This window comes from Prionailurus viverrinus, chromosome D4, assembly GCF_022837055.1.
Source record: "Prionailurus viverrinus isolate Anna chromosome D4, UM_Priviv_1.0, whole genome shotgun sequence".
In the NCBI taxonomy this organism is placed as follows: Eukaryota; Metazoa; Chordata; class Mammalia; order Carnivora; family Felidae; genus Prionailurus; species Prionailurus viverrinus.
In genome coordinates, this window is record NC_062573.1 from 93,907,916 (window position 1) to 93,932,700 (window position 24,785).

The 24,785-nt window shown below is 63.9% G+C and overlaps 1 protein-coding gene across 4 annotated transcripts; it reads left to right on the forward strand.

Annotated features, from left to right (window-relative positions):
- The first annotated feature begins 333 nt into the window (after positions 1–333).
- TRAF2 (TNF receptor associated factor 2) lies at positions 334–22,744 on the forward strand. 4 transcript variants are annotated; one of them, XM_047829373.1, is made up of 11 exons: positions 334–381; positions 8,448–8,657; positions 9,497–9,575; positions 9,810–9,908; positions 14,667–14,828; positions 15,836–15,910; positions 17,368–17,442; positions 18,869–19,216; positions 19,701–19,878; positions 21,297–21,445; positions 22,037–22,744. In XM_047829373.1, the coding sequence occupies exons 2-11, from the start codon at positions 8,470–8,472 to the stop codon at positions 22,253–22,255; spliced, it is 1,572 nt and encodes a 523-aa protein (XP_047685329.1). In that variant the 5' UTR covers positions 334–381; positions 8,448–8,469; the 3' UTR covers positions 22,256–22,744. The 4 variants fall into 4 exon arrangements, with proteins under 4 accessions (XP_047685329.1, XP_047685330.1, XP_047685331.1 ...); XM_047829374.1 differs by lacking the exon at positions 334–381 and adding an exon at positions 492–857; XM_047829375.1 differs by lacking the exon at positions 334–381 and adding an exon at positions 1,431–1,550.
- Positions 22,745–24,785: the final 2,041 nt, after the last annotated feature.

A 24,785-nucleotide genomic window follows, 5' to 3' on the forward strand; every position in this document is an offset into this window, starting at 1 on the left:
ACGGAAGACCTTCGCGCAGGCCGGCCCCGCACCGCACAACGACGGCACGACGCCCGGCACCCACCAGCTCTGCTCGGACAGAGCCCGGGCTGGGCTCAACTTAAGTACCCACGCAGCGGCGGCTCTGACCAATCGGCGCCCGCTGCGGCTCCGGCGCGCTCCTGGTTGGGTCCCGTGTCAGTCTGTCAGGGGGGCGGGCCAACGCGGAGGGCGGGGGGGAGATAACTGGCCAATCGGAGCCAGCTGCGGCTGGCTGAGCGCTCCTGGTAGGGCCCCGCGTCAGTCAGTCAGGCGGGCTCGGGGGCGGGTCCGCGGCGGCGGCGGCGGCGGCGGCGGCGGCGGCTGGGCGGGCGTGCAGTTCCGGGCGCGCGGCGACCGTTGGTGAGTCCAGCTGGTGGGGTCGGGGTCGGGGTCGCGGTGGGGGTCGCGGTGGCGGTTGGGGTCGGGGGGCGGCGGCGGTGGCCAGGGCGGCGGCGGGCGGCTCCGGGGAGTCAGGGCCCCGGCGGCAGGATCGCCGCCCCGCGGGCCTGAGGGGATTTTTCGGAGCCGGGCAGCCGGAAACTGAAAGTCGGAGCGGGGCCGGCACAGGAAAGTTCGCGAACGCCCGCGGGCGTCCACGGCGGCTCCGGCCGGGGGCCGTGGCGCGGGGTCCCCACGCGGTGACATGCGGTCCGCAACGCCCCGGCCCACTGTGCGAGGTCACGGCCGGGGGGCCACGACCCGGGGTCACAGCGTTCCACCCACCAGCCTGGCTGCCTTGAACTTTGGTTGCTGGCCTGTGCGCCGCGTACCCCTGGCCTTGACCCCAGCTGTGGGCTCCCCTGCGCCTACCTGGTGCTCCCTTCTTCCTCCGAGAGGCGAGTTCTCACCTGTTTCAGATCTGGACGAGCTCCCTGAACTTCAGGGTGGTGGGTGGACCTCTGGGGGCACCTTTTCTCACCCTGTTGCGCCCTCGCCCCTGCGACTTGTCCCGGTAGTATCAGTGTCTCCTGCCGCCTGTCTTCCTCACCTGCCCTCTCGGTTCCCTGCCCTCAGCCCCCCCACCTCCTGTGGCTCCGGAGCCTTCACACTTGACCCTTGAACATACAAGGGGGTTGGGGCGCCAACCCCCTCCCTGCGCAGTTGAAAGTCTGCGTGTAACGTTTTTTTCTTCCTTTCTTTTTTTTGAAATGGGAACGCTTCCCAAATTTTCGGGTCATCGTGCAGAGGCCACACTAAATGCTGTCTCGTTCCGGTTTTCGGACGTGTGCTGCAGAGTGAGCACGCCTGTGACTCCCGCCTTCACTTAGCTAGCAGCCTGCGGTTGGGCAGAAGCCCTGGCCATCGTGCGAAGAGCCGGCTGCCCCAGACCTCCTTGTGTGTGGTGTGCCGGATTCTGACCGTGCGTGCGTTGGAGGAAGATGGTAAACTCGTAGGGAGGAGGAAGCACGTTTACTGTGACGGGCTGTAAACAGTCTGTGCAGAAGCGGATGCGAGTGGTTCGGACCCACGTTCAGAGATCAGCTGGCACACTAGGGTGCCAGTCACAGCACTGTCGCGTCGTGCAGCCTGTGAGTAGAGGTGGGGTGTCCCGTGTGTGGGCAGCAGCCCGGTGAGCGTCCCCGTGATGAAGGTGAGGCCCAGATCCTGGAGTGGGGCCGCTCGGAACTGTCCGTGGAGGAGCCCGGGACAGAGAGAGTGTGTGTGAGAGAGAGAGTGCACGCCAGCGAGCGAGCAAGCCAGCGAGTGTGGGGCAGAGCACAGGGGGGGCGTGCTGGGCCAGCGCAGCAGCAGCTCTCAGCAGAGGGGGCATCTGGAGGGCAGTGGCGTCTGTCGACTCGGTTGCTGGTTTTAGGTGCAGGTCTCAGTCAACCCGAGATTGTTGCTCGAGTTTTATTTTTCTTGAACAGCTTAATTGCAGTGTGATTTACGCACCACGGTATTCGCTAATGCTTGAAGCGAGAAACAAGGGGCGCCTGGGTGGCTCGGTCGGTTGAGCGTCCGACTTCGGTCCAGGTCATGATCTCGCGGTTCGTGGGTTCGAGCCCCGCGTCGGGCTCTGTGCTGACAGCTCAGAGCCTGGAGCCTGCTTCGGATTCTGTGTCTCCTCTGTCTCTGTCTCTCCCCTGCTCACACACTGTCTCTCTCTCTCTCTCTCAAAAATCTTAAAAAAAACAAAAATGCTAAGAGTTGATTTGTTTAAAGCCTTTGGAAGCCACAGAGCCCCTCAGTGCTTCTAGAAGTGGCGTCTCCACGCATCTGAGCAGACGCAGATCTCTCCCCTCTCCCCGGACACCTGGTTCTCCGAATAGAGCCCAATCCCCGTGGCCGCAGTCCCCAAAGGCATGCACTGTGACCTCGGGCCTCTTTGCTGGTCCTGTGCCTCCGGTGCCCTGCTGTGTTGTGTCACAGATCTCTGCATCCTGTGGTCCCGTCCTGTTACCTGCCTCAGTGTCCTGGGAGGGGGGAGGGCAGGCTGTAACCACCCGTGCCATGTGATGGAGAGAGCCTTGCTGGCTCCCTCGGAGGGGGCTCCGAGGGGAGGGGGCTTTCAGCCAGGGATTCTCTCTCTCGAGCGGTTTCTAAACTTCCCAGGGAAATAAATGCGAATGTCACTCGGGGACCACGTTCGTCCTGCAGTATTGGTCATGCTCTGGGTGCTGGAGCACAGGATGTGCCGTACTCGCTGGTCGCTGGAGAACGCGTTTTCTCCGGGAGGATAAAGGCCTTTTCACTTTGTGTTTTGAGGGCCGCATCTGGGTCCCTCTCTGGCGGTGGGCAGTTGCCAGGTGGGTTTCCACGGCGGGACATCACGAACATGCCCAGAGGCCAGGGCGGGAAGGTCCAGAGAAGACAACCCGGAAGAAATTACCCACACACCCCGCAGACGCTGCCCAGAACGGGGAGCACAGCTTCGTCGTGTTCTGGAGTCCAGGCCCGTGGGCGGTGTGCCATTCTCCTTGCTCTGGGCCCGCTCCTTCATGGGGATGCGTGAGGACCACTCTCAAGGCCTGGTTCTTGTGTCCACAGGGAGGACATGTCCCTGTCCCGCCACAGGGCCTCACCCCTGCACAGAGGGTGCTGAGCCTGGGAGGAGGGTGCAGGAGGCAGGCTCAGCGGCAGCCGTCCGGGGTCTGAGCTGCGATGTGCGAGCTCTGAGTGGGAGCGGCATCGAGGCCGCGTCCCCTGCGGGGCCCAGTGGGCAGCGGAGCAGGTGACCTGGTTGCGGTTTAGGGAGGTGAGGACTCAGTGGGTGGGGGGCAGGAGGAGAATAGGGGCATGACTCTGAAGGGACACTTCATCCCGCTTCCGGGCTCGGCGTGCCCCACTTTGGAATGGCGTGGAGGAAGGGCTGGCTTCACGGGTACCGGAGTCCGTGGATGAGCGGAAGCCTGGAAAGCCCGGAGGGCGCTCCTGCACCCCGTGCCCAGGCCCGGGCCCCTCCTCCTGCCCTCCCAGTCCCTGCCTCCTGGCGCTTAGCTTTCATTCCAGAGGGACAGGCCCACACGAGGAGGCCAGCACGGTGCAGTGTCGGTGACAGGTGACAGGGAAGGCCTTGCTGAGAAAGAGATGCTCGGACGGGCAGGGTGGAGGAAGGGTGGAGGCTCAGGACACAGTGGGTGGTGGCCAAGGCCTGACTGCAGCAATGTGCTCAGATTCCAGGGGTCTGGGGAGGGCAGAGCCAATGGATCTACTGATGCATTGGAGACGGTGGATGAGAGGGAGAGAGAGTGGTCTCTGAGGATTCCACTGGAGCGACCGAAGGGGGGCCCAGCTCTCCAGGGGGCTGCGGATGTGCAGGCACTCACACTCAGAGGTCAGGGAGAGGGAAGGGGAGCGGGGTGGTCAGCTGGGTCAGGTGGAACGAAGGGACGGTCGCTGCATCATGACTGATCACCTTGTCCCTGCCGAGGGCCCTGGGTTTTAATCAGAGAGACTCAAGATCAACATTGAGGGGGTACGAAGGCTCGCGCGCGCCAGCACCTAGGACCAGAAACACGTAGGAGCGCCTGGGTGGCTCAGGTCACAAACTCACTGTTCATGAGTTCGAGCCCCGCGTCGGGCTCTGTCCTGACACCCGGGAGCCGGGAGCCTGCTTCGGATTCTGTGTGTCCCTCTCCCTCTGCCCCTCCCCTGCTCGCACTCTGTCTCTCTCTCTCTCTCAAAAGTAAATACTAAACACACACTCACCCACCCGCAACGTCTGCTCATAATGCCTTAGTTTAGAGCGTCGGCGCATGTGAAGGTGTCCCCGTGCTCTGCACCCAGGCCGGGCCCTGGGCTTGTGAAGGGGCTGCCGCCAGCTCCACCTGCAGCAGAGGAAACGGCAGGGCAGCACACGGCGCCAGATGCACCGCTCTTTCGGGGTTTCTTCCTGTCAGAACCTGACTTGCGGGTTCTCTGCAATTAAAAACTATTTTTTTACTATTTATTTATTTTTGAAATAGCGTGCGAGTGCGCGCGAGCCCGGGAGGGGCAGAGAGGGGCCAGAGGGTCCGAAGCGGGATCCACGCTGACGACGTAGAGCCCAGCGTGGGGCTCGAACTCACGGACCGCGAGATCATGAGCCGAGCCAAAGTCGGGTGCTTCGCGGACTGAGCCACCCAGGCGCCCTGCTCTACCATTTTTAGTATCGTGAGACAGAGTTATTTTGGATAAACGTGTATGGGTATACGTGATTAGAGATCTACATCTTTTTCTTAATCTTTAGAATTTATTTAAGTAGTCTCTACACCCGGTGTGGGGCTCGAACTCACGACCTCGAGATTGAGTTGCACCTCCTCGACTGAGCCAGCCAGGCTTCCCGAAACTCCATCTTTTTCTTTGGAAGTTGAGGCGCACGTACAGCAAAATATACAGATCCTGAGGGTACAGCTCGGCGCGTGGTCGTCTGCGTACCCGGGCCTCTCCGGCACGTCTGCGTTTCTGTACTCAGCGCTTCTGACGCCAAACGTGGCATTCCTGTGACCTCTCCTTGGGTTCACTGAGTCTAGAGTGGCTCACAGAACTCAGGGAGACACTGATTCCGTGCAGAGCCAGGTGGGAAGATGCACAGGGCAGGTGTGGGGCAGGGCTGCCCGGCCCCCGCGCCCTCCGGCGCGCCAGCCTCTCGGCACGGTGACGGGTCACCAGTCCGGGAGCGCTCTGAACCTCCCTGGTCCGGGTGTTACGGGGGCTCCTTCACGAAAGTACGATCGATTGCCTTATTGGTCATGGGTGGTTAGGTCAGTCTCCGGCCCCTCTCCTCCCTCACAGGGGGCGGCGTGAAAGGGGCTTATGAGTCACAGAAGATGCTCCCTTGGCCCCGTTGCTCTGGAAATCCCAGGGGTTTTAGGAGCTCTGTGCCAGGAACCGGGAAGGAGAGCAGACGTCTCGTGTGCCACAGGCTCGTGCGGCCAGACGTCATCACTTCCCAGCTTGTGTTGTCGTGGGCTGGCTTGCCTGTTCTCAAACGGCACATAACTGGAACTATTCTGTAAATACTGTCTCGTCTCTGAAAGAGATGCCCTTTTAACAAAATGTGAATCTGTTGTACGGAAGTTAACTGGAGCTTGTTTTTGGGGAATCAGTTAGTGTGAGATCCGGGGCAGACTGCATGGGAGTCCTCGTTCACACATTCATTGCCAGTGGAGTTGCTCTGGTTATGAGCAACTTACCCGAGAGAGTCAGTATTTGGGAAATAGGCGGGAAGCTTGGAAGGGCCAGCAGGATGTTGAGGTTCCGGGTCGGGGTGCCCACGAGCCCCGAGTCCTGTTCTCCGGTGGCCGCCCCGCCCACCATCCTTCGTGCCTGTGTCGGGGCTGCTGACTGCGCTGGTCATCTGGGGAGGCCCAGATGGGTGGACATGTGCAGGCCACCACGGAGTCAGAAGTCCAGGCGCGGGGATGGGGAAGTTTTCTTCTGTGGTCGGGGCAGGCAGCCTGCCACGGCGGCGGGACCTGATGTATTGATGGCCTTCAAAGCGTTACGTTTTGGGGCAGTGCTTTTGAGTCTCTGTGACGTCTTTCGTTGTGGTTTGTAAAAGTTAAAATGCATTATAAACGAGATTTGAATACAACGTTTAAGGTCGTGAGCACCGAGAACTCCCCAGGCGTGGCATGGGCCGCGGCGGGACCCGGGGGCTGGTGCCGTGGCGCTGGGTGGAATCCGTGGGTCCTCCGGGGCCTGTCTCCGCATTTAGGACAGAAATACCGATCCCCGCCGTCCAGCTGTGTCGGGTAGTAGTGACTGCTGACCGGGCTGTGTTCGCGAGGTCATTGAGGCCTGGCCAGAGCTGACAGAGGTCAAGGCCAGAAAGAGACCACCCGCGTGGGTCTTGTACGTCTAATGGGAGCATAAGCTGATGGGCTAGGGCAGTGGGACCTGCCGAAGAAGGTGTGATCAGTCGGCCAAGAAGCCGGGTCTGGTTTCGAGAAGACAGAATGTCGGTGCCAGAATAAAGCTCTGTCTCACAGACGGTAGGGGAGGCTGCTCAGTGAGGTTTTCAAAGGAAAGCATCACCATAATCCTCGTACTGTCACGGGGCTGTTGGTTTCTTACTTTAGTCTCCTCTGCCCCCGTGTAACACAGTCATGTGCTTACACTCCTTTACTTTTGATGTTGGATTTCATGTAAGGTAATAAATACAGAGTAGAGATCTAAAGTGTGGCTTTTTTTTTTACCAGTGATTTTTAAAATTTTTTTAGTGTTTATTTTTGAGAGAGAAAGTGAGTGTGTGTGTGTGTGTGTGTGTGTGTGTGCGTGTGTGTATGAGCGGGGGAGGGGCAGAGAGAGAGGGAGACCTAGAATCCGAAGCGGGCTCCAGGCTCCGAGCCGTCGGCACAGAGCCCGACGCGGGGCTCGAACCCACGAACCGCGAGATCATGACCTGAGCGGAAGTCAGACACTTAACCGACTGAGCCACCCAGGCGCGCCCCCTCTAACGTAGTTTAGAGCATTGATTTGTACGTCGTCGATGGCTCGTGAAATCACCTCGTGAGAGTAAGTGGACTTTCGCGAGCCCTTCGCTCTTGGTAGTGCTTCTGTGTAGCACATCCGGACGTGGCCTTGAGAGGCGTGGGCTGAGGGGTCCTCCCTCCTCGGCTGCCCTGGCCTGCACTGTCGGTGTCTACCGAAAGGCTTTAGTAAGTGGCGCCTCGTAGTGCTTCTGTGTGCCGTCGGGCTCGAGAGAGTGAATTCCCCCGCTTGTCAGAGGGACAGATGGATGGGGCAGGGGCCCAGACACGCCCACACGTGCTGAGAGTGTGTGGACCAGTGAGAGGGCGCCGTGGCCTCCTGCCAAGTGGCCTCGGGCACGACACCTCATATGTCCTGTGGTTGGAGGAGCAAATGCCTGTGTGCTCTGGCACGCGGCCCAAGCGAGGCCTCGCCGACTACGAGTCCAGAAGCCTTGGTTGAAAGTGGCTGTGCCCGGCAGATGGGAGGCAGGGGCACACCGTCTGTTGCTGCTTCCTGTGGTGTCACACCAGCTTAGGACAGGGAAGACAGCCCCACGAACGTTGGAAAGAGGTGTCATTTCAGAACATCCTGGTTCGAAAGTTGGCGTGTTCCCCACGCACATCCATGAGAAGACACGGGGTTGTGTTTCCAGGGGCATTTGGGGAAGAAAGCTCTTTGGAGCGACTGCAAACGGGCCAGGGTGGCTCTGAGGTCAAAGTGCTGCGTGTTCAGGTGGCACCTGGGTACTCGTCCAGCTTGGAGGGTTAGCAGGTACGGTTCCCTCTGGCTTTTTGAGATGCTGGTTGTTGATCTGTGCGTCCCACGCAAGGGGTCAGAACACTGTGGGAGCCTCTCCCCTGTCCAGCTCGTGTGTCCTGGGGGCCTTGGCAAGGCCTGGTGCACAGCAGCGGGCAGCTCTCTAGAGGGGGCACCCTGGTGATGGTGGCCAGGGAGCAGAGCGGTGGTGCCCGGCAGGCTGCGTGCCTGCTGTCAGGGGTGACGTTGGAGAGGCCGACGCGTGGGGTGGCCGCGTCCCGGGGGCTGCCTAGGGCCCGAGCACAGGCAGGTCAGAGTTTCCTGCCCGCCAGGCTGATCTGTAGGAGGTCTGGGGGAGACAGGAAGGCACGAGGATAAGGGCTGCCGATGGCTGTGCAGCCAGAAGGTGGCCTCCCCGGATGCCGGCACTCGCCCTGTCCGCGGGTCGGCGAGCCGGGCCAGGTGACCTTGAGGACGGCCTGTTGGCCGGGGGGCTTTGGAGCGGGCGTGCTGGTGCAGCTGTGCGGCGTGGGCAGAGCGCCACCCTGGCCGAGCCTCGATTTCCGTGTTTGTGGTGGGAGGTGGGACTAGATTGTCTGCAGGGCTCCCCGCGGTGCTGAAATCCTGGTTCTCCGATTCTAGACCACTGTTCGGCTTGGCGACCCCGACCCCTCACCGCCGGGCGAGGGCCATTTTCCGCGGGGGGTTATTCTGCAGTCGAGGCGGCTCTTAGGCCCCTGCGTGACCCTCTCCTGCTCTGTGCTCTTCCTTAGGACGTGGCGGTTCGCGGCTCCCATGGCTGCGGCCGGCGTGACCCCTCCCGGCTCCCTAGACGTGTTGCAGCCCGGCTTCTCAAAGACCCTGCTGGGGACCAAGCCAGAGGACAAGTACCTGTGCTCGGCCTGCAGGAACGTCCTGCGCAGGCCCTTCCAGGCACAGTGCGGCCACCGCTACTGCTCCTACTGCCTGACCAGCATCCTGAGGTACTGGGGGCCGGTGGCGGGTGGCGGGTTTGGCCTCGGGTCGGGCCGTGCTCCCGGCGACACCCCCCGAAGGCAGAGGCGCACTGCAGATAGGAAAGTGAAGTTAGCGACCGAAGAGGAGGAGTCGCGGGTTGCCGGGGCAGCGTGGACACAGGGAGTGAAAGGAACACCACGAGAGCCCGTCTGCTGCCACTGCTCCGTGGGTGTCCGTGCGTGTCAGGTGGGCACAAGACAGCTGAAAATCACACTTGGGGTTCATGTTGCGTGTGCCTTGGAGGCACATGTCCCCAGGAGCTTGTGAGGTCTGGTCTGAGGGCCACTGGCGTGTCGAGGGCCGGTGGGTGGGCCCAGGGAGCCAGCACCTCACGTCTGGGCGCCCGGCTGAGCCACCAGAGAGCACCTTTGTTCGCAGCGGGAGGGTCACCGTTAGAGGATTGGAATCCTCTCCCCTGTTTTAAGCATTTTGTTTTTATTTATTTGTTTCCTTCTTAAGGTTTGTTTTTGAGAGACAGCATGAGCAGGGGAGGGGCAGAGAGAGAGAGGGAGACCCAGAATCCGAAGCGGGCTCCAGGCTCCGAGCTGTCAGCGCAGAGCCTGATGCGGGGCTCGAACCCACAAACTGTGAGATTGTGACCTGAGCCAAAGTCGGACACAACCCACTGAGCCACCCAGGCACCCCTAAGTGTCTTAAACATTGGACGTCGACGCGTGCTCCTCCCTGATTCCGTCTCAGTCTAGAAAGTGCAGAACGGGGGCGAGGAGTGGCGCTGGGCGGGCGGCCTAGTGCTCTCTGCTCTTTGCAGCGGGTTTGATCGCCGGCCCCTCGCTTCTCCCCCCAGCTCCGGGCCTCAGAACTGTGCCGCCTGCGTTCACGAAGGCATATACGAAGAGGGCATTTCTATTTTGGAAAGCGGTTCGGTAAGTGAAAGTCTTTAGGCAAAAATCGTCCAAACACAGAAAACGTTTTGATGTTTCTTTTAGTGACACCAATGGCCTCATGGCGTTCTGGCAGCTAGGACCCGCCCTCGCTGCCCCGGTGGCCGCTAGAGCTTGGAGCTGCTGCGTCTGCCGCTGGGCCTCGTTCTGGAAGGCTGGCGGCGGGGCAGGCCGGGGGCAGCGGGTGGAGGCCTAACCTAGGCATGCTCTCCTCAGGCGTTCCCGGACAACGCTGCGCGCAGGGAGGTGGAGAGCCTGCCGGCCGTGTGTCCCAGCGACGGCTGCACCTGGAAGGGGACCCTTAAAGAGTATGAGGTAGGGGCCCCCGCACCGGCTCGGCCTCGAGCCTGGACCCCGTCCCCAAAGCAGCCCGCAGAGCCCTCGGTGAGCCTGCCGGCCGCAAGCCTGGCTGACGTCTGCAGAGGAGGCGGCGGCTGCTGACGACCCGCGTGTGGACCCAGGGGCCTGGGGACTGTGGCCTCGGGTGGGGCTTGCACCTGACCGGGCCCGGTGTCCTCAGCTGTGGAGGGCTGTGGCGGGTGGCAGCGAGGCGGCCGGGTGCGCTAGGACCTTGTGTTGGCTCTGCGGGGCTGAACGTGCAGGAAAGTAGCTTTCTTGCTCGGTGGGGTTTTTCCGTGAGTCTTCAGACTAGGGCTTTCTTTTCTCGAACTGTCTAGACGTTGGACATTGCAGGAGTAGCCACGTTCGATCTGCGGTCACAGAAAGGCCTCTGGCCAGTGACAGGGCGGTGGCCGCTGTTCCCATCTTGCCGTGGCCTGTCCCAGCCAGGCAAGGCTAGTGTGCGTCCCTGCGTTGGTACAGCGGGGCCTCTGTGTGACCGGACCTGCCCGCCCTCGTGCAGCGTCCACAGCTAGCTCGCTCGCTCGCTCGCTCGGCCGTCCTCTTAACTGGCGCAGCCCACTTACTCGTGCACAAATGTCATGGCAGCCGAGCGTCCGCCAGCTGACGGTGGGACAGACGAGACATGGTCAGTCCACGCCACGGAATAGGATTCAGCCGTAGAAGGGAGGGAACAAAATGGTGACACGTACGAACAGACCTTGAGGGTACTCCGTTCAGTGAGAGGAGCCCAACTCAGGGGACCGGTCCTGTGGCCATCCACTCCCGTGACAGCCCTGAAACAGCGCAACCCAGAGAGGCAAGAGGCGGCCAGGCCGCCGCCAGGACAAGAGGTTGGGACTGGCATGGAGCGGCAGGTGGGGCTCTCAGATGGGCAGCCCCGTAGGCGAGGCTGGAGAGGCTGTGGGTACGGAAGCCTGGCTCTCCCAGGCTCAGGCTCAGGAGCTAGGCCTGCCCCGGGCCCCGGGACAGCCCCATCGTGGGGTGGGCCCTGGGCACTGAGTCGTGACGGTGAGGGAGGGCCCATCGGGTCTGAAACTGGGACCCGGGCTCCGGCCTGTGCGCCGTCCTTCCCTCGTTCTCTTGACCCACTGGCCTTTTTGGTCTTCGGGCTCTCAGCCGCGTGTTGCCAGGGGAGCGGCTTGGCCGTGCCCAGGGAGGAGCCTCTGGTGGGGAAGGTGCGACGTGCTGTCCATCCAGTAGGCGCCCGGGGCCTCGAGTGGAGCAGCTCTCGGCTCCCTGCACCCTCACTGCTGCCTTCTTGGGAGTGAGACCCAGAGGCTCCCGGCCGCACCCGCACAGTGGGGCCGCCCTGCTCAGCACCACAGGCCTGCAGCCGTTACTGCCCGGGGCTGTCCCGACAGCAGACCTTGGGGTTTGGGGTCTCTCCCGGGAGGTGGGAAACCCGAGCAGGCTCTGGGGGCTCGTGGGCCCAGGAAGTAGGCACAGTGGGCTGTGCTGCCTTCTGCAGGGACCCAGAGACCCCCTGGGGACAGGTGGAATACCTCCCCCCGCCATCTCCCGGTCTGGAAGGCCGGTTTCTGCTGCCTCCAGGCCCGCGGTGTGGGTGGGCGGTGGCTTCGTGGGCCTCCGGCTGAGGGCCAGGGACCGCAGCCAGCCTGTGGGCTCGGCCACGGCCCTGCAGGCATGCAGGCTGGAAAGTCCCTGGCTGGCCCGGAGAGCCCCGGAAAGTCCCTGAGAGGGTGGGTTTGGTCATGTGGGAGGGCGGGCGCTGCTCTGGGACACTGGGCCTGGCCTTTGGTAAACCCTGTCCCTGGCTGTGAACGTCACGGGCCTGGGTGAGATCAAGGCCTCTGTGCACACCGCCCTCCTCTCTGAGCCAGCTCGCTGCCCTTTGCGGGGCTGGGACCAGTGGTGTTGTGAAATGCTGGCACTGTGGCTGAGCTGTTCGGAGAGTCCCGGTTAGCCTCTGAATATGTTTTTCCTTTGCAATAACGCCTGGTATTTTCTAAGAACCCAATAACTTAAAACTCCAGTTCAAAGATGTTAGTGGGGCACCTGCCAGGTGCCAAAGGTGCCCGTGTGCACAGCCCCAGGGCCGTTTCTCTGGGGGCGGGTGCAGGAGCCTGCGGCTGGAGGCAGAGGAGGGGCCGGCTGGCAGGGGGAAAGCTCTCCGCTGAAGGCGGGATGGGGGACAGGGGTGACTAGTGGTCACACTGGTGGTCACACTAGTGGTCACACAACTGTGACTAGTGGTCACAGTTGAAAGGTGAGACCGAGTCAAGCCTGCTTGATGTCCCGCACATCCCTGTGAATTCAGAGTCAGCACAGCTCTTTTCACCGAGACACTTAGTTTGAATTCTGGTTGAATAAATGCTGATTTCTCCAAGGCGTGTGCTTCTCCCTGAGTGGACGTGAAGGTGGTCCCTCTGATCCCTCGAGGGTGGTGGTGCTGAGTGCCTGCTCCACAGAGGCCCTGGGATGATGAACTCAGGCCTCCACCGTCAGCCGGGCCCAGGGGCGGCCGTCAGCAGGGGGCTGCATGCCCTCAGCCCTCCCGGGGGTGCCCGCTTGCTCTGTGCTTCCCTTGGGGACTCCCACGTTATGTGTTAACATTCCTTTAATGAAATCCAAGCACCTCAGCTGTGGCCGCTGTATCTTTTCCACTCTGAGCCGTGATCATTTCTGAGACTTGTCCTTGGTTCGAGTGTTTATGGTGTACCTGGTGTGGCCCCGGGCGCTGCCTGTTGTTGGATCGTGGTGGGGTATGTGACATCCACCTGCCAGCACCCCAGGGACCCTGCGGCAAGTGCGGGTGGATGGTGGGGGACCGGGCCGTGTGCCCAGCCGGGAGCCTTCGAGCAGCTGTGGGCAGGCAGCGGAGGAGCCCAGGGGCTGTGGGGGCGCTTCAGGGAGGCCGGGCGCAGGCTGTGAGGACCCGGGCTTTGTGCAGCCGGGCAGTCCACGACGTGTTCTTTGGACAGGCTGGGACCTCACCTGGCAGCATATGGGGTGCTCTGTCGGGCTGCCGCGGGGTCACCAGGGAGGCTGGCTGGGAATGTAGCATCTGGTCTGTATGTGTCCCCGTGAGAAGTCAGAGGGCAGGGGTGCCTGCCCCGGGAGACTGGTGACGTGGGGTCCGCGAGGAGGCGTGGGCGCCACCGGACGTGACATCCAAAGTTTCCACGCCGTGCGGGAAGGACACCGCACGCGTTCCGCCTCCCCGGGGCTCACCCGTGGCCTCTGCCCTGTACACGCTGGGCTTTGGCGCCAACAGCCAGGCCCCTGGTGCGGGATGGAGACACGACCACCCTGTTCCCCAGTCGGGAAGAGCAGGTCGGAGGCTCCCCTGCTCCCCTCAGGTACCCCACAACCGGGATTCTGCAGGGAAACCCCAAAGACCACGCCCCTCGGGCGTCGCAGCCCGGAGCTGCCCAGCCTGAGCCTCGCTGGAGTGGCTGAGCCTGCTTCTGCTCTAGCTGGTCCAGAACTTTCCTCTCGCAGCCGCCTCTGCCTCCCTGCCCAGCAGGCCCCACGTTGTCCCTGATGGGGCCTCGTGTGTCCTACCTACAACTTAGCACCGTGCTGAGAGTAGCCCATCGCAGGGGACACGTTCTGTGGGAGTGGGCGCTTACCGGAGGCCCTGGAGGCGGCGGATCCGCGGGGGCGGGGGAGGGGAGGGGAGGGGAGGGGCCGTGTGTCACAGGACAGAGTCCAGTCTGGGAAGATGAATGCGTCCTGGGGACGGACGCACAACAGTGTGAATGTGCTCGATGCCCTTAAAAGCAGTTAAGATGATAAATCTGTGTCGTGCGTGTTTTGCCACAACAGAAAGGACGGCACACAAGCCTCGAGGTCTCTCCACCCGGCTCCCCTCTGCTGTTCCCCTGGCTGGGAACCTCGCGCCAGGCCCGCCCGCAGGGAGTGCCGGGCTGGTCAGGGACCGGCGCCCCGGGGGCACTGCTGCCTCTCCCACCTTCCCCCCACCCACCGGCTTCTCTGCCCCAAGCCCCTCCCACAGCGTCGTCCTCCAGCTGAGGTTCAGCCGGGTTCCAGCCGTTCCAGCCGGTTTCGACTCTCCCCTGCTCGTGGCTCTGTGGCTCCAGCCGGGAGACAGCACGTCCCGCCCTCCTCCCTGCACCTTCCTCCTAGGCGCTGGGGGACCCCGGGCCGGGCCCTGCCTCCCTGGGTCGGCACGTGCCCTCCCCGGGCCCACTGCCTGTGGGCTGTCGGCGCGGGCATGGGATGAGCGGGTGGGCTCCCCGTCCTCTTCTGCTCGGTCTGGCCGCTGTGGTCCGTCCTCCCAGCACACCGGCCCTCATCGCTCCTGTGCCTCCTGTCCACCGAGAACCTGCCCCACTCCGGGCCTGGCCGCCCTGCACCCAGCAGGCCGGCTTCGTCCCTCCGCCCTCCCGGCCCTCCGCCTCGGCCTGGGCTCCGTGGCCCTTCTCGCTCTCTGGCCAGTGATCCTGTTGTCCCTGAATGTCAGTCTGGAGCCTCGACGGGGTGGGATGTCCCTGGGGTGTCACGAGGGTGGGGTGCAGCCAGCTAGCGTGGAGTCCCCCGCCCTCCCCTTTCCGGTCTCACCTGGAGCACGGGCGTCGGAGCGGATGAGTGCCGGTGCTCGTGGCTTCGGGGCGGGGCCCGGCGCCTGGCGTCGGAGCCTGAGCGGAGCCTCAGCCCGGACGGCCGGCTGTGTGCGCACCGTGTCCGCCGCGTGCCCTGTTGACGCCGTGCTCCCTTTGTTGCCAGAGCTGCCACGAAGGACACTGCCCGTTCATGCTGACCGAGTGCCCGGCGTGCAGAGGCCTGGTTCGCCTCGGGGAGAAGGAGCGGCACTCGGAACAAGAGTGCCCGGAGAGGAGCCTCAGCTGCAGGCACTGCCGGGCGCCCTGCTGCTGGGCCGACCTGAAGGTGAGGGCGTCCGGCAGGGCTCCCCTAGCTCCTCGAGCCCCAACGCTGAGCCTGGCGGCCCGCTGTCGCGGCCGCTGTGGCGTTTTCGCCCCGTCCCACCAGTCCGTCGCTCGCAGCCAGCTGGGTGGAAGGTGCCTGGTAGGAACTCGGGCGGATCTGAAGGCAGAGCCGAGTGGTTTTAAAAACCCGTTTTATTTTAGAAAAACTCACACGGAGGGAGCCGCAGCGCCAGGCCTGGGCCACCCTCCCGGGAGCGTGCCCGTGTCCCCACACGCCTGGCGCCACGTGGCTCTTCCTGCTTGCTAGGGGGGTCCCAGGCTTTGTGTCGTGTCTTCTGGAGACTTTGAGAATGTGTTTCTGAGCACGTTTGCTCTTAGACCGCTGCGCATGCCACCGTCCCTTCCGGGTCTCAGCGGCGACTCCCCGCCATCCCCGGCTCACTTGGTGCCCGTGTCTCCCGACATCTGATTTGTCGGGATCGGGGTCCAGACGGTCCCCACGCTGCATCTTGATGATGTGTCTGCAAGGTCTCTTGAATTGTGCTCTGCGGGGCTGCTTGGGTTTTTTTTGTTGGTTTTTTTTTTTTTTTTTTTGCCACTGTTCCTTGAAGAAGCTGGGCTGCACGTCTGTCCTTGCTGTGCCCCTCAGACCCCCGTTCTGTAGACCATTTGGTCCAGAGGCCCGAGTGCGTCCACTCGCGGGGCATCTGGCCGCTCACAGGGCCAGGGTCTCGACGTCCCACGGCCTTGCTCCTCAGTGGCCTGGTTTCAGTTCGGGTGACCAGCAGCGGTGCTCTGCCCTGGTCGCCGTGGACGGCTTGTCCTCATGTGGCCCCGAGCTGCCAGATGGAGAAGAGGGGGTTCTGCTCTGACCCTCCCAAGTGACACTTGCGAGTGCCTGTGGGAGCTGCCCCGTCAGGGGTCTCGGGAGCCACGACCCCGGAACGAGGCCACGAGGTGGCAAGGGTGACCTCACGCACGCCCCGGCTCCTGACCGCTGTCTTTCAGGCGCACCACGAAGTCTGCCCCAAGTTCCCCCTGACCTGTGACGGCTGTGGCAAGAAGAAGATCTCCCGCGAGAAAGTAAGTGGTTTCCTGGCGCCTGTGACAACGGGGCGGGGGCGTGCACGTTGTGCCCCGTGCTCAGTGGTGGCCCGTGGGCCGCTGTTCTGTTACGCTTCCCACGATGGAAGTGACCCGGCCTGGGAGAAGTCGCACACGCCTGAGATCCTGGCTGCCGCTCAGTCTCACCCCTGCGCACATGCTCACCTGCATCCAGAACCCTGCAGGGCTGGGGGCAGGCTCCGAGCTCCCTGTAAAGACAGAATGTACTGCAGGTTCATACTGACGCTTCCAGTTCAGATTTTTGCCTGATTCCATGTGATCTCGGCCCTCTTGCTGCGGAGCATCTCGGTGCCGGATCCCCTCGGCCTGGTGGCTTACGTGTGCCGCCCCGGCCTACGGCTGCTTTCACGGTGTCGGTCGTGGACCACGCTGGCGGCCTCATTTCTGGGACTCACGCGCACGCCTCTGCTCCGGCGGCCCCGGGAGGCCGTTTCGGTGCTGAGCTGCCGTCCGCCTCGGCTTTCTAGTCTGAGATCGCCCTTTACAGACGGAGTGGGCTTCGAGTTTTGTAAACCGGTCGTGCGGGTGCCTGGTGGAAACCGGAGAAAGTGTGCTGACTGGCCGAGCGCAGGCCCCGCCCACAGGCACCGTGACAGACCCCCGCGGTGGCGGCAGATAGGGGCTCTCGGGACTCCCAGTTCCCCTCTCTCCCGGCGTGAGCCAGGCTGGGAGCTGTTCGCTCCAGGCTGGCCCTCATCCCTGACCGGGAACATCGGGACTCCCGCCCGCCTCTTGCAACAGGGGGAGACTCCGTGCTCCTTTTCTCTGTGTTTGACGCCCTAAGTGTCAGCGGTGGTTTGGGCCACGGTCCCCTGTCCTTTTTCTTAGTTTAACGTTTCATTTATTTTTATCTGGCATTCGTAGCTTTGACGGTCTCTCTCTTCCACGGCCCTGGCAGATGGAGGCAGAGGGACCGCTCGCCCTTGCCCGCTTACGAGTGCCCCCCTCTGCCCTGGTCTTTGCTGGCGGAACGTGCCGCCCGTGTCAGTGCCCGGCGTGTGCACGGCCGGGCTCTCTGGGTTCCGCGCCTGTCGGCGTCGGCGTTGTCGTGTGCCAGCACCGCGCTGGTCCGTCGTGGGCGTCTGACCCCCGGTCAGGCTGGCCCCTCCTCCCAAGGGCCCGGGGGCCCTCGACACAACGTGTCCTACGAGCTGTGGTGGAGAGACTGGGGTGCAGAGGCCCGAGCACGGGGCTGGGCGTCTGCGCGTGTTCTGAAGCCCTTGGCCTGCACCCACCTCCCTTCGTTGACACGCACAGGCCACGTGGCCACGTGTGCGTGTACGTGCACATCTGTGGTGGGTTGTGGGACGTGTTCAGCCTGAGACCGCAGGGCCGGGCCGGTGGGGGTGGGGTCCGGGGAGGGGGCGGTGGCCGGGAGGAGAGAGTAAGGGCACCGACGACGTCCGTCCTCCCAGTTCCAGGACCACGTCCGGGCGTGTGGCAGATGCCGAGTCCCGTGCAGGTTCCGTGCTGTCGGCTGCCCCGAGATGGTGAGTCCCGTGGGCCCTGGGTCCGTCCGCTGGGGGCTGGGCGGGTGCCCGTCGATCCTCGTGAGTGGGCGGAGCCTGCAGAAGCGTGCCGCGTGCCCTCTCCCCGAATGCCGGATCTGCCGAGCCTTCAGACTGGCCTCCTGGTTTCCCTCCCGTTTCTGCTGCCTTGTCCACCTGCTCGGCCGTCAGGTGTCCCAGCCTCAGTCAGGGCTCGCGTCCCTCTGCTGAAAATGCCCAGGGCCTTGTACCTCCCTGGTGTCTGGTGAGCGTTTCTGGCCTCGGCCGCACACTGTGACACGTGCCCACCCCCCCACCCCCTATCCCCCTGCCCTGTTTTTGTACCTTCCCAAAAAGAGCACCTCGTGTCACCGGCCTCACATCCAGGGCAGCCAGAGATCCGTGCTGCCTGCACACAGGTCCTGGACCCACCTGCCTCCCCTACTTCCGTGGCCTGTGTGGCCCTGGCTGCCTCTGATGTCGTCTCTGCACCAGTCACTGGCTTGGCCGTCCTTGGGCACACTGACCCGTTCCCGCCTCAGGACCTTGACCTGTCAGCTTCCGTGCAGCTCCCTCAGGCCTGGGCGGTTCTCCGTCCACTTGGCCTCTACCGTTTTCCCTGACCGTCTGTCCCCCAAGGGGCTCTCTGAGGGCCTGGGGAACGGCCGGTGCTCTGTTCCTCAGAAACTTCCAGGGGTGGTAGCCCCGGCTGTGCTGTCACCTGGTGCCTTGACACCCGGTGTCTGGTGTCCCCTCCCACCGTTGCTCACTGTTTGGTGACATGGTGGCGGTCCGTTCCCACGCAGGCCCTGGGCCCCCCCGCCCTGGATGCCGCCCGAGGCCAGGCCTGGCCCCGGGTGCCGCAGCCACCGTCCTGCCAGCGGCCAGAGTCCACCGCGGCCTGAGTGCGATTGCCGCTGAGGGCGCGTGTCGTCTTGAGTCTGTTGACCTCATCCTGACCTGAGGCCTCACAAACGCCCCTCCGGATTGGCAGGGGCGTCCCGTCAGAGCCCCGCTGGGGAGCTGCACCCTGGGCGCTGTGCCTCACGGGGCCTCTGTTCTTTCCTTCGTTTGGTGTTTCGGGAGCGTTTAGCTTTTTTAAATTTGTCGTGAAGTCTCAGGAGAAATTGGCTGTCGGGTCAGAACCGTACGATAAAGAGGATTTGAAGAAGCTTCGCTTTACTGGTCCCCCCCACCCTCCACCCCGGGCAGTTTTAAACCGTGTCTTCTTTCCTGTTACTTCACATAAAAGCAGACGAGTCACCGGGAAGGTTTGGATTTTGGAGAGACAGTGATACCAGCGACAGGTGACGTGCCGGCAAGTGAATGACGCGGAGGCGTCACCGCACCTTGCGGCACGTCCGTGGGGCTCTGGCTCCGAGCCGAGTGCCGGTGCGGCGCCGTGAGCCTCCCCGTCTTCCCTCTGCAGGTGGAGAGTGAGAAGCAGCAGCAGCACGAGGCCCAGTGGCTCCGGGAGCACCTGGCTATGCTGCTGGGCGGCCTCCTGGAGGCCAGGCACCCGTCGGGGGCTGATGGCCGCTTCCTGGGCCAAGGCGAGGTCGGGGGCTGGGAAGCCGGCACGCTGCACCCCGAGGCCGAGCTCCCCAAGGCCGCGGAGCTCCGGCAGCGGTGTGAGGCCCTGGAGAGGAAGACGGCCACCTTTGAGAACATCGTCTGCGTCCTGAACCGGGAGGTGGAGAGGGTGGCCATGACCGCTGAGGCCTGTGGCCGGCAGCACCGACTGGACCAGGACAGGATCGAGGCCCTGAGTAACAAGGTCTGGGCCCGGGGCACCCCGGGCTAGTCTGGGCGGGCCTCAGGGCATCACGGGGCCTCGGAGCTGGGATTTCAGGGATGGCACCTTGAGTTCCAGCGTGACGCTCCTCCTGCCTCTCCGCTTCCGTGTCTGAGCCGGAGTCCCTCTCGGAGCCGTGTGCACCGATGGGCCTGACGTGGGGGTGCCGGAGGCCTCTGGGAGGTGGCCCCTTCTCTCGGGCCTGTGGGTTCCACAAGTGCGTTTCCTGACACTGAGCTCTCGAGTCTCGGGCGCAGGTGGGGTCGGGGGTGTTGTGGGGACGGAGCTCCCCTACGAGCTGAGCCCAGTCAAGCCCCGGGCACTGGGAGAAGCCGTCCTGCTCGAAGTCGGTGGAAAGGTGGGCGTGGGGACACTGCCCTAAGCGCCGTCCTGCGAAATGCAAGGTGGCCTCTGAGGCCCGCGGCCCCTCCCGCCAGCACCCTCACGGGGCCCCCTGCGCCCCCAGGTGCAGCAGCTGGAGAGGAGCATCGGCCTGAAGGACCTGGCCATGGCCGAGCTGGAGCAGAAGGTCCACGAGATGGAGGCGTCCACCTTCGACGGCGTGTTTATCTGGAAGATCTCGGATTTCGCCAGGAAGCGCCAGGAAGCTGTGGCTGGCCGCACGCCCGCCATCTTCTCTCCAGGTGCCGTTCTGGAACCTGTCCTCAGAGCTGCTGGTGTCCGAGTTACTCGCGCGCCCTCGGGCTGGAGGCCCCTGCTGTGCCGGCAGCGCCTCCGCGGGAGGACGCTGGGTGGGCGGGTGGCGGCCTGGGCCGGGACTCCCCTCACACCCGGAACTTCGGGCGGGTACTCGCAGGGGTGTTCCCTGGAAGGCACCGCTGGGGAGGAGGCGGTGCTCGTCCACGCGGCGGGCTCCCTTGCTCTGCCAGGGCCACGTGCGGCCCACAGCCCTTCCTGCTGAGCCCGGCCCCCCACCCCACGGGCGCCCTTTACCGTTTACTTCGGTGAAGTTGCTGCCGTGGTTATGTGTTCGGAGCCCGGGCAAGCGGGGGCAGGGGCAGGGCGCCTCTCCTGCTGGCGGGTACAGGGCCGCAGGCAGGCCCACCCGTGACCGCGCCGTCCCCTGTGTGGAACCGGACGCTCACGCTCTGTCTTCCTGGCTGGGACAGGCGACTGCCGCGTGGGGAGCGGCGTGTTCGGGAGGCCGGCCCCTCTGCACTGGATGCGAGCAGGCAGCTCCTTTTGCTCACGCGTTTCCTCGGGAGTGGGAGCGTGCCTGCCGATCAGCTTTCCTCCAGGTCCAGCTCTGGCGGAACCTGATAGAGAACTGAGCGTGAGCTCCAGCTGGGGTGGCCCCGTGACACGCCCCCGGGAGACGCTCGTCTGTGCTCAGGCAGAGCTGCACAGCCGGAGCGGGCTGGTGTCCGGGGAGCCGAGGGAGGGTGGTTTCCGGGGCCACGGGCAGGAAGGCCGTGAGGGCCGCTCCTGGGGGTGCCCGGCCTCGTGCCGTGTCTGGGCTCCTGTGTGTCTCTGGGTGCCATGCTGGATGTTGGGAACGTCGCCGCTGGCTTGTCCCAGGGTCTCCCCCACCGTACCCTTTCCAGGCCCCGGCTTAGGTCTGACCACGGCCTTTTGACCAGAGCCAAGCCCCCCGCCGCCCTGAACTTCACAGCTGGTTCTGTTTTGGGGTTACATTTAGGGTTTTTAGAAATGCTGTTTTTTAATGTTTACTTTTGAGAGCAGGTGTGAGTGGGGGAGAGACAGAGTCGGGAGGGTGGACAGAGGCTCTGAAGCGGGCTCTGTGCTGAGAGCCGCGAGTCTGACGCGGGGCTCAGATCTGGGCACGAAGTGTGAGATCGTGACCTGAGCTGAAATTAAGACTTGGACGCTCGACCAGCTGAGCCACCCAGGCGCCCCTAGAAACGCTTCTTCTAACCACCTATTTTTCTTCTGGGCGTTTGTTCTCGCTAGGAACTAACCGCGTCCTTAGAGGAGAAGTATGTGCCCCCAACCTGGGTGTTGTCCCTGCGTTTCTGTTCCTTGCGGGGAGCACGAGCCCTCGGCCTGGCTTCACTGACGCTCCCTCCCGTCCCCCCTGCAGCCTTCTACACGAGCAGGTACGGCTACAAGATGTGTCTGCGCATCTACCTGAACGGAGATGGCACCGGGCGCGGGACGCACCTGTCTCTCTTCTTTGTGGTGATGAAGGGCCCCAACGACGCCCTCCTGCGGTGGCCCTTCAACCAAAAGGTACGCGAGGCTGTCCCAGCGGCTGCTCCGGGGGCCCCAGTGGGCGGCAGGCTGTCAGGATGGGCCCTCAGGCTCCTGGGCCCAGGGCCTCCACGTGGCTCTGTCGCTGCAGTGGAGCTGGGACGTCACCCAGTCGGCCCCGGGGCTTCCGGCCACTTAGGGCCAGCGGTTGCAGATGCCGCCTCGGGGCCGGTTTCAGAGGGAGGGCCACGGCTGGAGGCCGCACCTGAGGCTCTCGCGTCGTAGTTGGGCTGAGGGATCGGAGGTGCCGGTGCCGTTGTCCTTCCCCTTCGCCGTGCCGGGCCAGCCCCGTGGTCTTCCTGGTGGAGGCGGCGCATCTGAAAAGTGCTGTTCCTCGGGGAGGGCGGCAGGTATTCTGTGAGCCCTCTGGTAAGGAAACGTTTGCCACGTGAACATAAGAAAAGGCACCACGATGCAGCTCCACGTAGCCCGAACTGTAGCCTCGGATCCCAGGGGTTGGTCCCAGAAAGTGCCGGAGCGCAGATCACCCAGACGGGGTTGACACCCGGTAGCCGTGGAGCGGGGGGGCCGTGACTCAGCGTTGTCCCTCCGCGGGGCGCTCTCCCCCAGGTGACCTTAATGCTGCTTGACCAGAACAACCGGGAGCATGTGATCGACGCCTTTAGACCCGACGTGACCTCGTCCTCCTTCCAGAGGCCAGTCAGTGACATGAACATCGCGAGCGGCTGCCCCCTCTTCTGCCCCGTTTCCAAGATGGAGGCCAAGAATTCCTACGTGCGCGATGACGCCATCTTCATCAAGGCCATTGTGGACCTGACAGGGCTCTAGCCGTCTCCCACCAGGGTCAGGGGTCGGGAGCAGCCGGGCCCGGCGGCTCGGTGAGGAGCCACCACGCTGGGCCCGAGCCTCGCCGCGGGTGGGCGCCTGCCGCCTCCGTGGCCCACCGGGACGGGGCCGCCTCCTGGGAGAGGCCGCTCAGCCCAGGCTGCGTGGGGTGGGCTGCAGGCCCGTCGGTCCCTCCGAGGGCTGTCCGTGTAGGTGCTCGGGGCAGAGTGAGCGGAGCGGGCCAGGTGGGCCGGCACCTTGTCTTGCCCTTTGGCCCCCGGAGAGAAGGGACGCGCTCGGGCCTGGCCGCTGCTCTGAGGAGAGGTCCTGCTGTGCAGGCCAGCGGGCAGGGAGGGCGCTCTGTGTCCTCAGGGCCTCCCGTCAGCCGCCCCCGGGGCAAGCGTGGGGTGCACGTTGGGCCCTGCTGCGAGACGTGTCGCGGTAGCTGCCCCGTCGGGCTGTGGAGGAGTCGTTATTAAACTGTTGAATCTCTGTGGTGAGTGGTATCCGTTTGCCTCTGGCCTCGGTGGCATTGACCCTCACGGGGGCCTCCTGGCTCTCTGCCGTCCCTCGGTCCCTTCCCTACAAGTGCCCTGTCCCTTCCTGGGTCACCAAGTCCCTGAGCAGTTACGTGGGTTCCCTGACACTCCATGCTTGTTCCTGCAGGCCTTGCAGAAGCCAGCCGTTCTCCTTTCTGGAATCTTCTTTGCTGGCCGGCTCCTCCTCCCTCAGGCCTCCCCGGGGGCTGCCTTGAGAGCAGGTCCACATGTGGGCCCACCCCTCCCCTCCCCTCCCCTCCCCGCAGGGACCTCTGGCCGTGGAAGAATGGCCAGTAGCTTTTGCATTTGGGGATCCGACGAGCTGTGTTGCCTCCCCGGAACCGGGTCTCCTCCAGAACCAGGGGTTTCCTCCAGTCGGCAGCCAGTGGTGCCAGCTCCCAACCGCAGACCCGAATCTCAGTTCGAGCGGGGGCCTCGGCCCCACGGGGTGCAGCGCTGGGGCAGACTCGGGGTCCTGGCCGCCGGCTGTGTGCCACCCGGGTGGTTCCAGAGGGCCAGGCTGGGGGCTGCCCCGGGGGCCTCTGTAGAGAACATGTGACGTGTCGGACTCCCCCTGACGTCCCTGAGAAGTGACGAGACACGAGCGCCAAGAGGAAAGAAACCGGCCCCTGCGGCCACCTCCGAGGACACAGAAGTGCACACGTCCCGCGTCGAGGGCGGTGGTGTTGAAACGTGGCGGAGAAGCTGACGTCCTCCGAGGCCCTTCCCGCTGAGCTCTCCGGAGCGGCGTCCTCACGAGTTTGTGTCTTTTGTTTTCTCACAACCGAGACCGCAGCGCCGTCTTCGCCGTGTGAGCCCCCCACTTGCCCCCGCCGCCCCCAAGCTCCCCGGCAGGCCGCCCGCGTCCACGGCCCGACCCCCCCGGTGCCGGGCTCCCCGAGGTGCACAGGCTGTCGTGGGCAAGAGGCCTGTGGGCCGCGGGCCGCGCCTACTCTGCTCCTGCAGGACGCAGAGCATCGTCTGCCCTTGTCCACTTGTCCACTTGTCCACTGGGCTGTCGGTCTCGTTTTCCTGCCAGTTGGCGAGAGTGCCCGATGCTCCTGGAGGCCGGTCGTTAACCGTGTCAGGAGCATGTTTGCGACGGGAACCTGAGGTGTAGAATTTCCTTGGTGAGCCGTGCTTCTGACCAGCTTATTCAAGAAGTCCCGTCTTCCCAAGGAAACGTTCGGGTATTTTTTCTGATGGTTTTTAAAGTTTCGTCTTCAACACGTTGGGCTTTACTCGGGAATTTGTTTATGGGGTGTGTACATACGTTTCATTTTCTGTTAGGCCGGCTCGGAAAGGTTTTTGCCCACGGGGACGGGGTGAGGGAGAAGTGAACGGCCGAAGGAAGGTGTGACCTTGTTTTGGAAGGGGGAGGGCGGGTTGGGGGGTGGCCACCGAGCAGACGAGGGCCCTGCCGGGGTGCCGGCCCGCAGCCGCCTGCTGGTCCTCCCTTCCCTCCAGGGCAGCTCGGTCCCTGCGACCTCGCCCAGACCTCACCCACCCACCGGGGGCCCCGGGCTGTGGGTCTGGAGAGCTCGCTGGGCGAGCTCCGGACCAGGAGCGGGGCGCAGGGTGGGGCTCCGGGAGGAGCGGGTACAAGTCTTGGCCGGACCGAGGGCGCCATCCCCTCTCCCTTGCAGGGTGCTGCTGCTGTGGGGACACGCTCCTGCGGGGAGACCGGGGACCCCCGGAGGCAGCACGTGCTCTAGAGAGGCACCGTGAGAGGCCTGGCCCCACCCCTTGTCCCGCAGCAGCCTTCCACGCCTGCTGTTGGGGCAGCCCCCTCCCCTGCCCTGCCGCTGGCAGGCAGGCGGTTTTCTGTCTCTGCGGACCGCCCGTTCTGGACGCGCACCCGCTCGCGGCTGTGCACACGGCCTTCGGCCCTCGCGTTGGGCTTGCTCGCGTGTGAAGTTGGCCAGGTTCCGCGGCAGGCATCGGGACTTCTTTTCTTCTGAGGCCGAAAGAGACTCCACGTACGGACAGACCAC

Bases quoted from the DNA above. Each gene is read 5' to 3' on its own strand.
- TRAF2 (XM_047829373.1), top strand. From the start codon at position 8,470: ATGGCTGCGGCCGGCGTGACCCCTCCCGGCTCCCTAGACGTGTTGCAG. The intron at 15,911-17,367 runs GTAAGTGGTTTC...CCGTCCTCCCAG, and splicing joins AGAAGATCTCCCGCGAGAAA to TTCCAGGACCACGTCCGGGC. The intron at 21,446-22,036 runs GTACGCGAGGCT...GCTCTCCCCCAG, and splicing joins GGTGGCCCTTCAACCAAAAG to GTGACCTTAATGCTGCTTGA.